The sequence below is a fragment of the Suillus clintonianus genome, assembly GCF_016758775.1.
Source record: "Suillus clintonianus strain FC179 chromosome Unknown DEU56scaffold_30, whole genome shotgun sequence".
Lineage (NCBI taxonomy): Eukaryota > Fungi > Basidiomycota > Agaricomycetes > Boletales > Suillaceae > Suillus > Suillus clintonianus.
This window is the reverse complement of record NW_024539254.1, coordinates 318,373-329,945: the sequence shown is the minus strand read 5'-3', so window position 1 is coordinate 329,945 and position 11,573 is coordinate 318,373. Positions and strand designations below refer to the sequence as shown.

The 11,573-nt window shown below is 47.5% G+C and overlaps 3 protein-coding genes across 3 annotated transcripts; all 3 read left to right on the top strand.

Annotated features, from left to right (window-relative positions):
* Positions 1 to 1,953: 1,953 nt before the first annotated feature.
* On the top strand, positions 1,954 to 4,249 carry DEU56DRAFT_326765 (uncharacterized protein). Its single transcript, XM_041345685.1, has 16 exons — positions 1,954 to 2,179; positions 2,244 to 2,309; positions 2,362 to 2,391; positions 2,443 to 2,549; positions 2,600 to 2,639; positions 2,697 to 2,769; positions 2,816 to 2,849; positions 2,905 to 2,918; positions 2,974 to 2,978; positions 3,028 to 3,156; positions 3,207 to 3,227; positions 3,279 to 3,319; positions 3,373 to 3,425; positions 3,490 to 3,497; positions 3,550 to 3,611; positions 3,702 to 4,249. The coding sequence occupies exons 1-16, from the start codon at positions 2,100 to 2,102 to the stop codon at positions 3,962 to 3,964; spliced, it is 1,026 nt and encodes a 341-aa protein (XP_041209142.1). The 5' UTR covers positions 1,954 to 2,099; the 3' UTR covers positions 3,965 to 4,249.
* Positions 4,250 to 5,317: 1,068 nt separating this feature from the next.
* Positions 5,318 to 7,297, top strand: DEU56DRAFT_326608 (uncharacterized protein). Its single transcript, XM_041345684.1, has 17 exons — positions 5,318 to 5,519; positions 5,598 to 5,663; positions 5,724 to 5,753; positions 5,808 to 5,914; positions 5,965 to 6,004; positions 6,056 to 6,128; positions 6,176 to 6,209; positions 6,265 to 6,278; positions 6,333 to 6,337; positions 6,392 to 6,469; positions 6,518 to 6,520; positions 6,577 to 6,597; positions 6,649 to 6,689; positions 6,736 to 6,788; positions 6,855 to 6,862; positions 6,921 to 6,982; positions 7,086 to 7,297. The coding sequence occupies exons 1-17, from the start codon at positions 5,440 to 5,442 to the stop codon at positions 7,196 to 7,198; spliced, it is 828 nt and encodes a 275-aa protein (XP_041209141.1). The 5' UTR covers positions 5,318 to 5,439; the 3' UTR covers positions 7,199 to 7,297.
* A 1,475-nt stretch (positions 7,298 to 8,772) lies between these two features.
* DEU56DRAFT_326532 (uncharacterized protein) lies at positions 8,773 to 11,168 on the top strand. The gene is made up of 16 exons (XM_041345683.1): positions 8,773 to 9,223; positions 9,307 to 9,372; positions 9,426 to 9,455; positions 9,510 to 9,616; positions 9,667 to 9,706; positions 9,756 to 9,828; positions 9,881 to 9,914; positions 9,970 to 9,983; positions 10,039 to 10,043; positions 10,098 to 10,226; positions 10,277 to 10,297; positions 10,349 to 10,389; positions 10,438 to 10,490; positions 10,557 to 10,564; positions 10,620 to 10,681; positions 10,775 to 11,168. The coding sequence occupies exons 1-16, from the start codon at positions 9,144 to 9,146 to the stop codon at positions 11,026 to 11,028; spliced, it is 1,017 nt and encodes a 338-aa protein (XP_041209140.1). The 5' UTR covers positions 8,773 to 9,143; the 3' UTR covers positions 11,029 to 11,168.
* Positions 11,169 to 11,573: the final 405 nt, after the last annotated feature.

Here is an 11,573-nt window from a genome sequence, read left to right as displayed (position 1 = left end):
CGAGAGTTTGATATCGTATTCTTTCTTCTTGTCTCTTGTACCGCAACTCAGCGCTCAGTACTCAGGAGAACTCAGGGTCACGCATCGACGACAAATACCTTGCTTGCAGGCTGCAATTGTTCCTATGCGGCATCGTTACCCCCGTGACCCACGGGATATTGGTGCTATACTGGACATTGAGATCACGAAGGACTTCCGGGGATCTGGATAGATGAGTTCTTGGTAGGGAAGACATTGGAATGTGCTTATTTCATCGCTCCTAGTCCTTTCTCACTTCCAACTCGGGGATAGGGGGCACCGATATTGCAATAGTTCAGGCAGTTGAATGCATGCATACGCGATGCATTGCTGTAATTGGGCAATGATCAGTCTGTCTAAGTAAGTTCTAAACTAAAGTGCGGCTGAGAGCTTTTACTTAGTACTATTGTGCAGTTATGATTCCAACACAGCATGCAACAAGGTTGGCATGCATAATACTTACCGTGGATAAGACGCGTAAAACCTTCGAGGGTAGCGAATGGCGAGAAAGGGGTTGCCTTTGAAACGATAAGTGTTGGTAACTATTAACCATATCGTTCGATTCAGTTCAGCCGACAAGCCTTTCACATGTTCATAGCCAATCACTGATTCATATTAATATCAGAATAGGTTGGATATCGGCACTGTACGCAACCTTGCCACCATGGACTAGTGTAAATTGCAGCAAGCGAATCGAACATCGGAAGCATTGCTGGCAAAAGCCTCGGCAGATGGTCACGGTGGAGCAAGAAGCTCCGCAAGCAAGGAAATTTGTTCCCTGCAGTGGAACTTCCTCCATATGACCTCGCTTGCTAAGGTGAACGAACAACCACCTGATTCATTCCAACATGCCACCGCACATCTAATCCTGGGCGGGGAAATCAACATGCGTGAGCCCTTGAAGGACAACTACGCGCGCTTAGCTGTCACAGGCTGTCATGAGGTCGATCGGACGCTGGACAGCATTTGACAGTATACATGCCAGTCATAGGTACATTCACTGCTTATCGAATTAGACTACGTGAGTCCGAATATTGCCAAGACACCCCCTGATGTCCCTGGCGGGGGGAAATGTTGGCTGAACTTGCGCATTCCTACTGCCGGTCATAATTTGGTGTGCCTGGCATCCTGTCCAAGGTGTTCCTCGAGAGACAAGCTCCTGCTATACACCCTTGAGGGATGCCCCCGTGAATTTTAAATCACATCAACTAGCGCTTGCACGATATGAGTCTCGGCCTGTGGACTCCGAGATTCGGATTATGCTCGGTGAGGGCGCGGCACTCCCGGAAGCCAGCTATCTATATATGTAAATTTAACTGCCTATCTACTATATCTAAGGGAGAAGGTGAGGAGATGTGACACTGATATCCTCTGATATCATGTTGTTCCCTACTAACTTGTGATCACCATAGTTTCCAATAAACGTAAAGGAACTTATAAGCGGCTTCACTTGTAGTCTAAAGATAGCGCACAGCACGTGTCATGATCAACCTGGCTCAGCACCGTGACTTTTATCAGGTTTTAACGTTTTCCCTGAGGCACCCGTGAATTCTAACGATCCTTGCAGTGTTACGTTGATTGTAGGCTACGTTGATCGTAGGCCTCATAGGGCGGGTGACTGTAGCTAACGGCCCAGAATCCCGCGTCCCACGCAATTCCAGAGGAAGAAGTTGACTCCTCGGACCAACCCATTGCGCTAGATCGGCTTGTTGGCTTACATGGCAGATAAGCTTGTATACTGAATCCGGGGTATCGGGGACTGCAAGTTCGCCTAATAAGTTCGCCCATTTCTATTGCCTATATACTCAAGTCTTTGATCGATTAACTGTAATGCCTTGCCAATCCTTCATTTGTCCCTCTTAGTCTTGCGGCTTGCCTCCCTTCCCTGCGCTAAGCTACCTCGATCTTGAATCCTGTGGTCGTCAACTCGGTCAGACACAGCGATTCGTCCATTTCGTTTTTCATTTACCTCGTCCCCGGTGCCCAAATTCAAAACCGCTGCCTGACTTGCGCAATAACATCGCATCACGTCGATACCAACGCGCCTTGATCTGAATTTTTGGTTCATTTCCATTTCATAAATGCCAGAGCTTGCTGTCGTAGACAGCCAGGCAACGGAGAAGTATTTGCGAATAGCATCAATCTCCATTGCATTATATGAGTGAGGGTCTTTTCTTTTCGAGCTGAGGTACCGTGGTCATTGTGTCATAACTGATTTTCTTCAGTTATATCATCACCCTCCCCGCAGAATGGCGGTTCTACCGAAGCCAGTCGTCAATTTTTCGTCTCCGGTATGTACACTCAGGTATTCGCATACCACCACTGACGATCGAAGTCTATCAGTCTTGCCTGCGTCTTATTCATTCTCATACGGTATGTTGTCTTTGTCTCTCCCTACCACTTTTTTCGCTCACATGGATGAAGCTATGGTAGTATCGTGGTCATGATACTCAGTAATTACGGAGTCTTCTCCACCAGCTTTACCCAAGAAACATGTCACCGTTACTATATGGTGGCGCCTGTCTTCAAAGGTCTGTCCTATCGATGTTCACCCACCAGGACTCTGTTCACCACGCTGTAGTCATACAAACTATGATATCACAGGTCATCCTAGGTGTCAGGTATGTCTTTGTCGCATTTAACGGGCAGCAGGCTGTACATGAACTTACGCCGTCCAGGACATTCAATATTGCAAGGAGGGATAAGCGGATAGGAATTTCACTGATTGTGCTATACTTCGTCTCAGTTTCGGTGGGTTGTTACGACACCAGCGTGACATCTCTCTCACTCGCTTTAGCTGGAGTGGTTCACCAATATGTTTGACCGGATTCGTGAGCTCTGACCTCTATTTAAGTTTTGAGTTCGTGTTAACATTGGAACCAACAGCCGTCATTGTTAATGTACGTCAATGTTCCTCACAACAAGACTCGCGCTGACGGCGTAGTTTTTTTTAAGGGAAAGTAAGCTGTGTCTTTATGAATGTGTCGTTCAGAACCTCATGAACCATAGTTGCACCCCAGGAAATTCTGGTAAAATACTGTCAGCATGGTTCTATTACATCGTTGCGATGTTGTATGACCTCGCAGTCTTGACCATCTCCACCGTATATCTTCTGCGTTACAATCCTCTCAGTAGCAGGTGGCACCTATCCTCTCCCCCTGCAATTAGAGTTGCTGACCTATCGCTAGACTAGAACGATTGGTGCGGGTGTAAGTCCCTGAGGCAATACTCTCAAAGTAATCCTTGCTCATGGTACTTAGCCTGATCTATGATGGCATTGGATATTTCGTCGTGCTAACAGGCAGGTATGCTCTACTTTTATTTAGCACACACGACTGAGCAGTATCTCATCAGGGTCGAACATATTTAACATCATCCTTTATCATACGTCCGATATTCAGACCCAGGTATGTTTTCTGTACCATAATCCATGGAAGCATAGTGCGCTTATGTTGGCTCCCTCCTATATAGGCGGCAGGGTATGCTTTGCAACGTATATCATCGTGGAGGTTTCTCATAGGGCATCACTAGGGCATCACTGGGTTTCGCTGTGATATGGATTATGAGCCAACGGATTCTCATCCATCTACGAGGTTCGTACTGCCCCAGAATTTGACTGCTCTTACGCTAACGCCCGCGATTTCATTCGTTTCATTGTCACTCCCCTTCCATTGCGCACACAGAGCTGTCAGAAGCAGAGACCCGACGTGTGGACAACGTGGTCGCCGCGCGTTCCCCGCAAATTGCTCGGGATGTGGTGCCCGCTCTCCGACCTCCGCCCGACTCTAAAAGTTATGATCCTGAATGTGCACTCGCATCGTTTAGCAATATGCAGACCGATGACATGGAACTCGACATATGCGCATGCGTTGAGCCCTCGGTGACGTTGGACCACACGAACGAATGTGGGCTTTCCAGCTCATGGGGTAACCCGATGGAAAAATAAATCTGGGCACGATGCAATGTGTAACCCCGCTGTATGTACAGCGGCATCTGCAGTGTTATATCATTCGAGGCAATCTACACGACAAGGTAACATGCAAGTGTCCAAAGTATTGGACCTTGCTTCCCTTGATTCGAAAAATCGGACATGTGTATACTACGCAGAAATGACGTTTTGTACAAGTAGATGGAAATATTCCTCGATGTTGCGAAACGAAACAACGGTCGTTTGCATTGAGACCCGCCGGTGGAGTGCAGGAGCCGAGGCGTTAGATACGTTGTGCCGACTCTACTTAGCCGACCTCCGAGCCGACAAAATGCCAAATGTGGGAGGTTAACTTTTCACACCAAAATTTTCGAACGCATCTAACATCTTATGCAAAGAATATACTGGTAGGTCAGGCCTGAACGCTCCTGAACGACGCAGTTTGAGCGTGTGGATGGCTACGCAGGAATACGAATGTCAACGTCACCTAGGGCACTATCACCAGGATTCGGAGAATGAAACCTCGGTTTCAAAACTATTCCCCAACGTCACGCTGGCTGACCAAGTAAATAATCTCCGCCATCCAGGATGATGAAAGCTCAGCCCATAGCGTACTGCGCGACGCGCGTGCCCTGGCACACACCGCAACGTGATCCTTCACCGCTTGTCGACAAAACTCAGGACGTGATAAAGAAGATTAGTTCACTTGAAGCCTATGTGCGGGTCTGCGCAGCGCAGGATGATATGTGAGGGTTCTGTGAGGGTTGTAAAAGGGCCACTATGGGCAGGTACTTAGACGTGACGGAACGGGCCGGACCTCCGCTCTCCCTGGATTCATCGACTTCGGACTAAATCCTCCTGATATCCAACATCGTGGAGTGCCGCACACACCGAGTCACTCAGTATTTGAAATCTTCTACGTGTCACATTATGATCAACTTGCCCCTTGATCCGAACGTTTTGACGTGAGTTCTATGCTACGTGTGGCAAGATTATATATCTGACAGAATGCGTAGCAAGACGTTCAGGGCGGGCGGCTACAATGAGCGACGCTGAGGCTGAAAATACCGCCGATCCCACTTGCTTACATCAGCAAAACTACGGTTGGGCCAAGCTCATTGGTGCATTGAACACGCAAATGATTGCGAGGACCTTGCACGAGAGTTTTACTGAATCCGATCTAGGGACAAGGGCGTTTTCCCCCTTTCTATTGCCTACTCAAGCATTATTAATCAATTTCAAAGTGTAGTTTTGGTAAAAATGCAACCATCCTGATTCCATCCATTCCGCCCTCTTAGTCTTCCTTCCTTTCCCTGTAAAAAGCGAAGCATCCGGATCATAGAGTGCCCACCCGCATCCGTAAAGCCTTTCGTCATCAGCTTGCTCGGACGCAGCCACATCCCGGATTTCCCCCTCCCGTCTCTATCTATCAAGGACAGATCTGCCTAACGCAGAGCTACCACACCAGAATCAACGCGCCTTTAATCTGTTAAATGGAGCGGCGTTTGGCTGTAGACAGCGCAACCTCGGAGAAATATTTTCGAATAGCAGCCATCTCCATCGCATGTTACGAGTAAGCATTTTGTTTCTCTCTTGTGTTGAGTTGCAGGCCCATAATGATCACTGTGTTCTGAACGACATTTACCTTCAGTTATATCATCACACTCCCGGCGGAATGGCGGTTTTACCGAAGCCAACCATCAATTTTCCGTATCAGGTACTTATATACGCACACACATTCGACATTCACGTACTGTCATTGACAAATCTCCATCAGTCTTGCCTGCATCTTGTTTATTCTCATACGGTATGTGCTGTTCTCATTGTATCAATCAGTTCTTTTCACTCACATGCAATGCAGCTATGTTAGTGCCCTGGTCATAATCATCAGCAATTACGGATTCTTCTCTACCGGTTTTACCCAACAAACGTGTCAACATTACTATCTCGCAGCGCCTACCTTCAAAGGTTTGTCATATCGATGCTCACCCACCAGGACTCTACTGACCACGTTGTAGTCATGCAAACTATGATATCACAGGTCATCCTAGGTGTCAGGCATGTTCTTTTTTGTTGGTTACGAGCCGCACAGACGTAAACGCCTTGTAGGACATTCAATATCGCAAAGAGAGATAGGAGGCTAGGAATCGCACTGTTGCTGCTATACTTCTTATCAGTTTCGGTAGGTTCTTGCCACAAGCGTAATATCCTCTCTCTTATATGTTTTAGGTGGAATGGTTCACCGATCTATTTCACCGGATCCGTAAGTCCTGTCAATATTTTGATTTGAGGCTCGTATTGACCTTTAGAACCAACAGCTGTCGTTGTTGATGTACGTCAGCGTTCCTCACAATTAAGCCTCACATAAACGGCGTACCTTTTCTAGGGAAAGTAAGTAGTCCCTTTACCACTGATGTGAACTGTTCAGATCCTCATGGGGGATAGCTGCACCCCAGTAAATTCTGGAAAGCAATTAACTGCCTGGTTCTACTACCTCGTTGTGATGTTGTATGACCTCGTGATGTTGGCGATTTCTACTACGCATCTTCTGCGTTATAATCCTCTCAGCAGCAAGTGCGTCTTTTCTCTCCTTCGTCTATAGGTTCGCTAAACCATTGTTTGTTTGTTAGAGTAAGTCGATTGGTACGGGTGTAAGTTTCTCACTACCGGTAGAGTCGATGCGCGTCGCTCATCATCCTTAGCCTGATGTATGACGGCATTGGATTTTTTATTGTGCTGTCAGGCAAGTACACTCTGCTTGTGATGAGCACCTGCTAACATTCCCTCAGCGTCGAACGTATTGAACCTGGTCCTTTATCATACATCCGATGCCGAGACTCAGGTACGTAGGTCTAATATTCGTTCCACCGTGGAAGTTCAGATTATGTTGGCTCCCACTTGTTATTAGTCGTCAGGGTAAGTTTTGCATCGTCTGGCGTCAAGGAGATTCAAATCACTCAGAAGACATCATTAGGGCATCAATGGGTTATGCTGTAACGTGGATTATGAGCCAACGGATCCTCATAAATATACGAGGTGAGCGCCACTCAGAGCTCGACTGCTTTCCCGCTGACGCCCGCGATTTTCATTCGTTCCGTTGCTCCTCTTCTCATGTCGTACCCGCAAAGAAATGTCAGAGCCAGACCCACAACGCTTGGAAAACGTGGTGCTCGCGCGTCCCACACTCAGCAGTGGGCGGAAGAACGTGGTGTCCGGTCTCCGCTCACAATTCGAATCCAAAAGCCACACTAAAAACTCTAGAAGCCCCATTGATGCTGAGTTCCCGCCCACATCGCCTCGCAATCTGCATCCCGACGATGTGGAACTCGATATACGCGTATGCGTTGAGCGCTCGGTGAAGGTAGACTACCTGGATGGTTCTGAGCATTCAAGTTCATGGGATAAGTCGAGAATGAAGTGAATCTGGAGGCACTGGCGCCTATCAAGTCATGCATATACCCGTGTGCAGTGCTACTACCACTGCCACAAGTGTCCATGGTCGCGCAGGTCTGAAGTATGGGTTAATGGATATGGAAACAGGAAATAAACAATGCAGTTTTAGCGGTGGAGGGGTCACAGCTGAGGGGAATAACCGTCTAGCTAATGTGTTACTTTGGAGTGATATCGCCGTATATATCCCATCTGCATTGCTACCAGGGTGCTGTCTACACAACTTTCAACGACGTAATACTCGGACCGATCACGAGTCTAATGTGAGCGATGTAATGGCACTCTTCACAGTGAAAGTTTAACGTAGAAACACGGACCGTCTTATAGTGGATTCTGGCTATGAACCCTCAAGCTACACGGGAATATGAATATCAGTGTGGAGCATCCGAGAACCGCTAGGTGTTCATAGGAGTCAAGAAAATAAAAATTACCTGATCGGCGGAAGATCAATTGCACATGTCCATAAAATCTACCCATTCAGGTAAGAACAAGATACTGACGAGTGACTGTTTCAGCCCCCTAAAGATCTTGAAGCTCCGGCGTAAGAGGGTGGGCAGCTGCAGATGCAAAGCCTATGGGACCACGAACGACGTGTCGGGGACCGGCTTCGGGGTGAGAATGATCAAGGACAGCAACTCGAGGATCTTCAAGCCTACATGCAGGTTTGAGACTTTCAGAGCATGCGACGATGCTCCTTTTATGGCTCTCTGTGCTAGTGTGAAAACCGCACAAGTAAAGGCGACGAAACTCACCGAAATGTTGCTCTCGCCGAATTCTTCGACTGTAGACTAAAATCGCAGGACTGTGAACACAAAGGCCGCACCTCGTGTAACATTACGTACGGTGGCCGCCCTGTGCGACACTGCGCAAGGCGGCCATGTACTTGGCTCGGAGCGTCGGGGAAGGGCGCCGCCAATGTTTGAGGGTTTAATTGAGCGATGATAGTGGAAGTTTGTTTGGGAGTGCAGAGTCCGCCTCGGTCCGATTTGGGTGGCCGACCTTTCCTTGTTCCTTCGGAGCGTGTTTGAATATGCTGTTTGAAGTGGATGACAGCGTCTGGTGGCTTGATTGCGTGTACCTTGATGATGCTGTAGACAGTAGCCATGGTGGCCTGGGCGCCATCTCAACATGTCAATGGTAGGAGCATGAGGCAGCCAGAAATTCTTCTGTCGTGTCAAATTCCGAGTCGTAAAGCAATAAGTTGTGAGATGATTAATATTATTAACTGCACCTGTAGGATATGTTTCTCGGTCACAAGGTTGATTGCCACAGGAGGAGGCTCTCAGGCTGGAGGAGGGCCGCGGGCCACGGCACCGATACCCGCTTACATAAGTTGAAGTCCGTAGGTAAGTTCAACCCAATTGGAACTAAACAAGGTCAGCGTTGCACACCGTAACGGTTCTTACACTGCCAACCATCATCGCGAGGATCGCCTTTCTGCCTTGCAAGAAGGCTTTACTAAGTCCGATCGATGGACCCTGGCCATGCTTACCCCTTTCTAACATTGCCTTCTCGAGCGTCTTTGATCAGTATCTTGGTACCTAGAAAAACAACAATGCACATTTTTTATTGATCTTGCCTCCCTTCCCGGCAGTTCGAAGCGGAGTATCTGTGTCACTCATTTCCCTCTTCCCGGAAACTTTTGCTCGGACATTACTAGCCTCAATCCGCCACTCTGCCTGACTTCCGCGGAGCCACCGTACACAACCGCACTCCAGAAAAAACGGGCTCCAACTTTGCATTTCAAATGGATCAGCGTGCGGTTGTAGATAGCCAAGCCTCGGAGAAGTATCTGCGAATTGCGTCCATATCTATTGCGTTGTACGAGTAAGTCTTTTTCTTTCTTTTGTCGAGTGACAGTCCCGTAATATCGCTTTGTTATGACTATTCTGAACGATATCTACCTTCAGTTATGTGATCACGCTTCCCGCAGAATGGCGGTTTTACCGAAGCCAATCCTCAATTTTTCATTTAAGGTGTGTGCGCATGGGCATCCTCGTTCCATACTGACAAACTCGTTCTCCATCAGTTTTGCCTGCATCTTATTCATCCTCATACGGTATAGATTACCCTTATCTCGATATGCAAAGATTTCTCGCTCACATTGGTGCAGCTACGTCAGTATTACAGTCATGCTAGTCAGTAATTACGGAGTCTTCTCCACCAGCTTCACCCAAGAAACGTGTCAACATTACTATATTGTGGCGCCTATCTTCAAAGGTCTGTCCTATCGATATTCACCTGCCAGGACTCTGTTGACCACGCTGTAGTTCTACAAACTATAGTATCACAGGTCATCCTAGGTGTCAGGTATGGCATGTTGAATTTTTGTGGGCTGCCAAATTTTTACACCTTCCAGGACATTCAATATTGCAAGGAGAAACAGACGGACAGGAATTGCTCTAGCGTTGGTATTCTTCGTCTCAATTACGGTATGTACCTAACGCATAATCATAATATCTTTCCCTCACTCACCCGGTTTAGCTGGAGTGGTTCACCAATATGTTTTCCCGGATCCGTAAGCTCTGGCCTATATTCTCATCTCTGTTCGCACTGACTGTCTGAGCCAACAGCTGTTAGTGTTAATGTAAGTCAGCGTTCCTCACAACGAAATCTAACTTAAACAGGCGTCCTGTTTCTAGGGAAAGTAAGCAGTGCCTTTACCACCAGTGCGGGCTGTTTAAATCCTCATGAACCGTAGCTGTACCCCAGGAAATGCTGGCAAAACATTGTCCGCCTGGCTTTACTACGTCACTGCGATGATGTATGATCTCGTGATGTTGACGATTTCCACCACACATCTCCTGCAATATAGTGTTATCAGCAGCAGGTGCGCACCTTCTCTCTTCCATATCTTTGGAGTCGCTAAACCATTGTTAGGCTAGAACGAGTGGTACGGGTGTAAGTCCCTCACTACTCGATGTCATCTATGAGCACCGCTCATTGTACTAGTCTGATGTATGACGGCATTGGATATTTTATTGTGCTGACAGGCAAGTACGTTTTGTTTGTACCGGATCACCCTCCTAACGTTCTCTCAGGGTCAAACATATTGAACATCACGCTGTATCGCGAGTCTGATGTCCAAACTCAGGTAATCAAATCTAATTTCCGTACGCTATGGAAACTTACTGCAATCTCTGCTCACTTCTATGATTAGTCGGCAGGGTAAGTTTCGTATTGTCCGGTACCGAGGATCAGACTTCTCAGAAATCACTATCAGGGCATCGATAGGCTATGCTGTAACGTGGATCATGAGCCAACAGATTCTCATTCATTTACGAGGTACGCGTGTTACAGAGTTCGACTCTTCTTCTGCTGACGTTCAAAATTCTCACTCCTTCCATTACGCCTTCTCCGTTCACATCGCACAAAAAGAAATGCAAGAAGCTCCACGTACGGAAAGTGTGGTCCTCGCGCGTCCCGCACAAAGCGCGAGGAACGTGATGTCCGGTTTCCGCTCTAAAAGCGATGCTGACTTCGTGACATCGCCCCGTAATGCGCACGGCAACAATGACGTGGAGCTCGATATACGCGTATGTGTCGAGCGTTCGGTGGTCGTAGACTACACGGACGAATCCGAGCATTCGAGGTCAATAAAGTGGCAAGATGAATCCAGAGGTCTCGCCTAATAGCGCCTGATACCTATCAAGTGATACCAGGTGATACCACTATTTATATATATACCGTGTCTGCGGTGCTGTGTAATTTTTGGCAGTTGGCAGTTGATATGAGTGTCCATGTAGGTCCGTCTTGGTATGCAACCTTTGACAGTGGTAGTCGTGTGATGAGTGTTTAATTATATCGGGCACTAGGCGAATGCGATTTGAGATAGCTTGAGCGGTGGAGGGACTTGGAGCCTCCGAGTCGGAGCACTGCAATAGTATAGGAAGCGGAAGCATATGTCGCTGGATCTGTGAAATAGTTGAACAGATCCGGATTTGTTCAACTATTTCACGCACAAAAGATTTTCACACACACAGTTGCGTACCAAGATGCTTTTGGGAGTAGCGCGCAACGACAAAATGCTCGAGCTCGCTGTCGAGAACAGCGAGCTCAAATAATTACCCAATCCTTCACCCATTTCACTAGTTCGTTTGAGGGAACAAAATTATGACAGATGCCATTTGTGAAAAGGATGAAGGATTAGGCAACTATTTGAGCTCGCTGTTCTCGA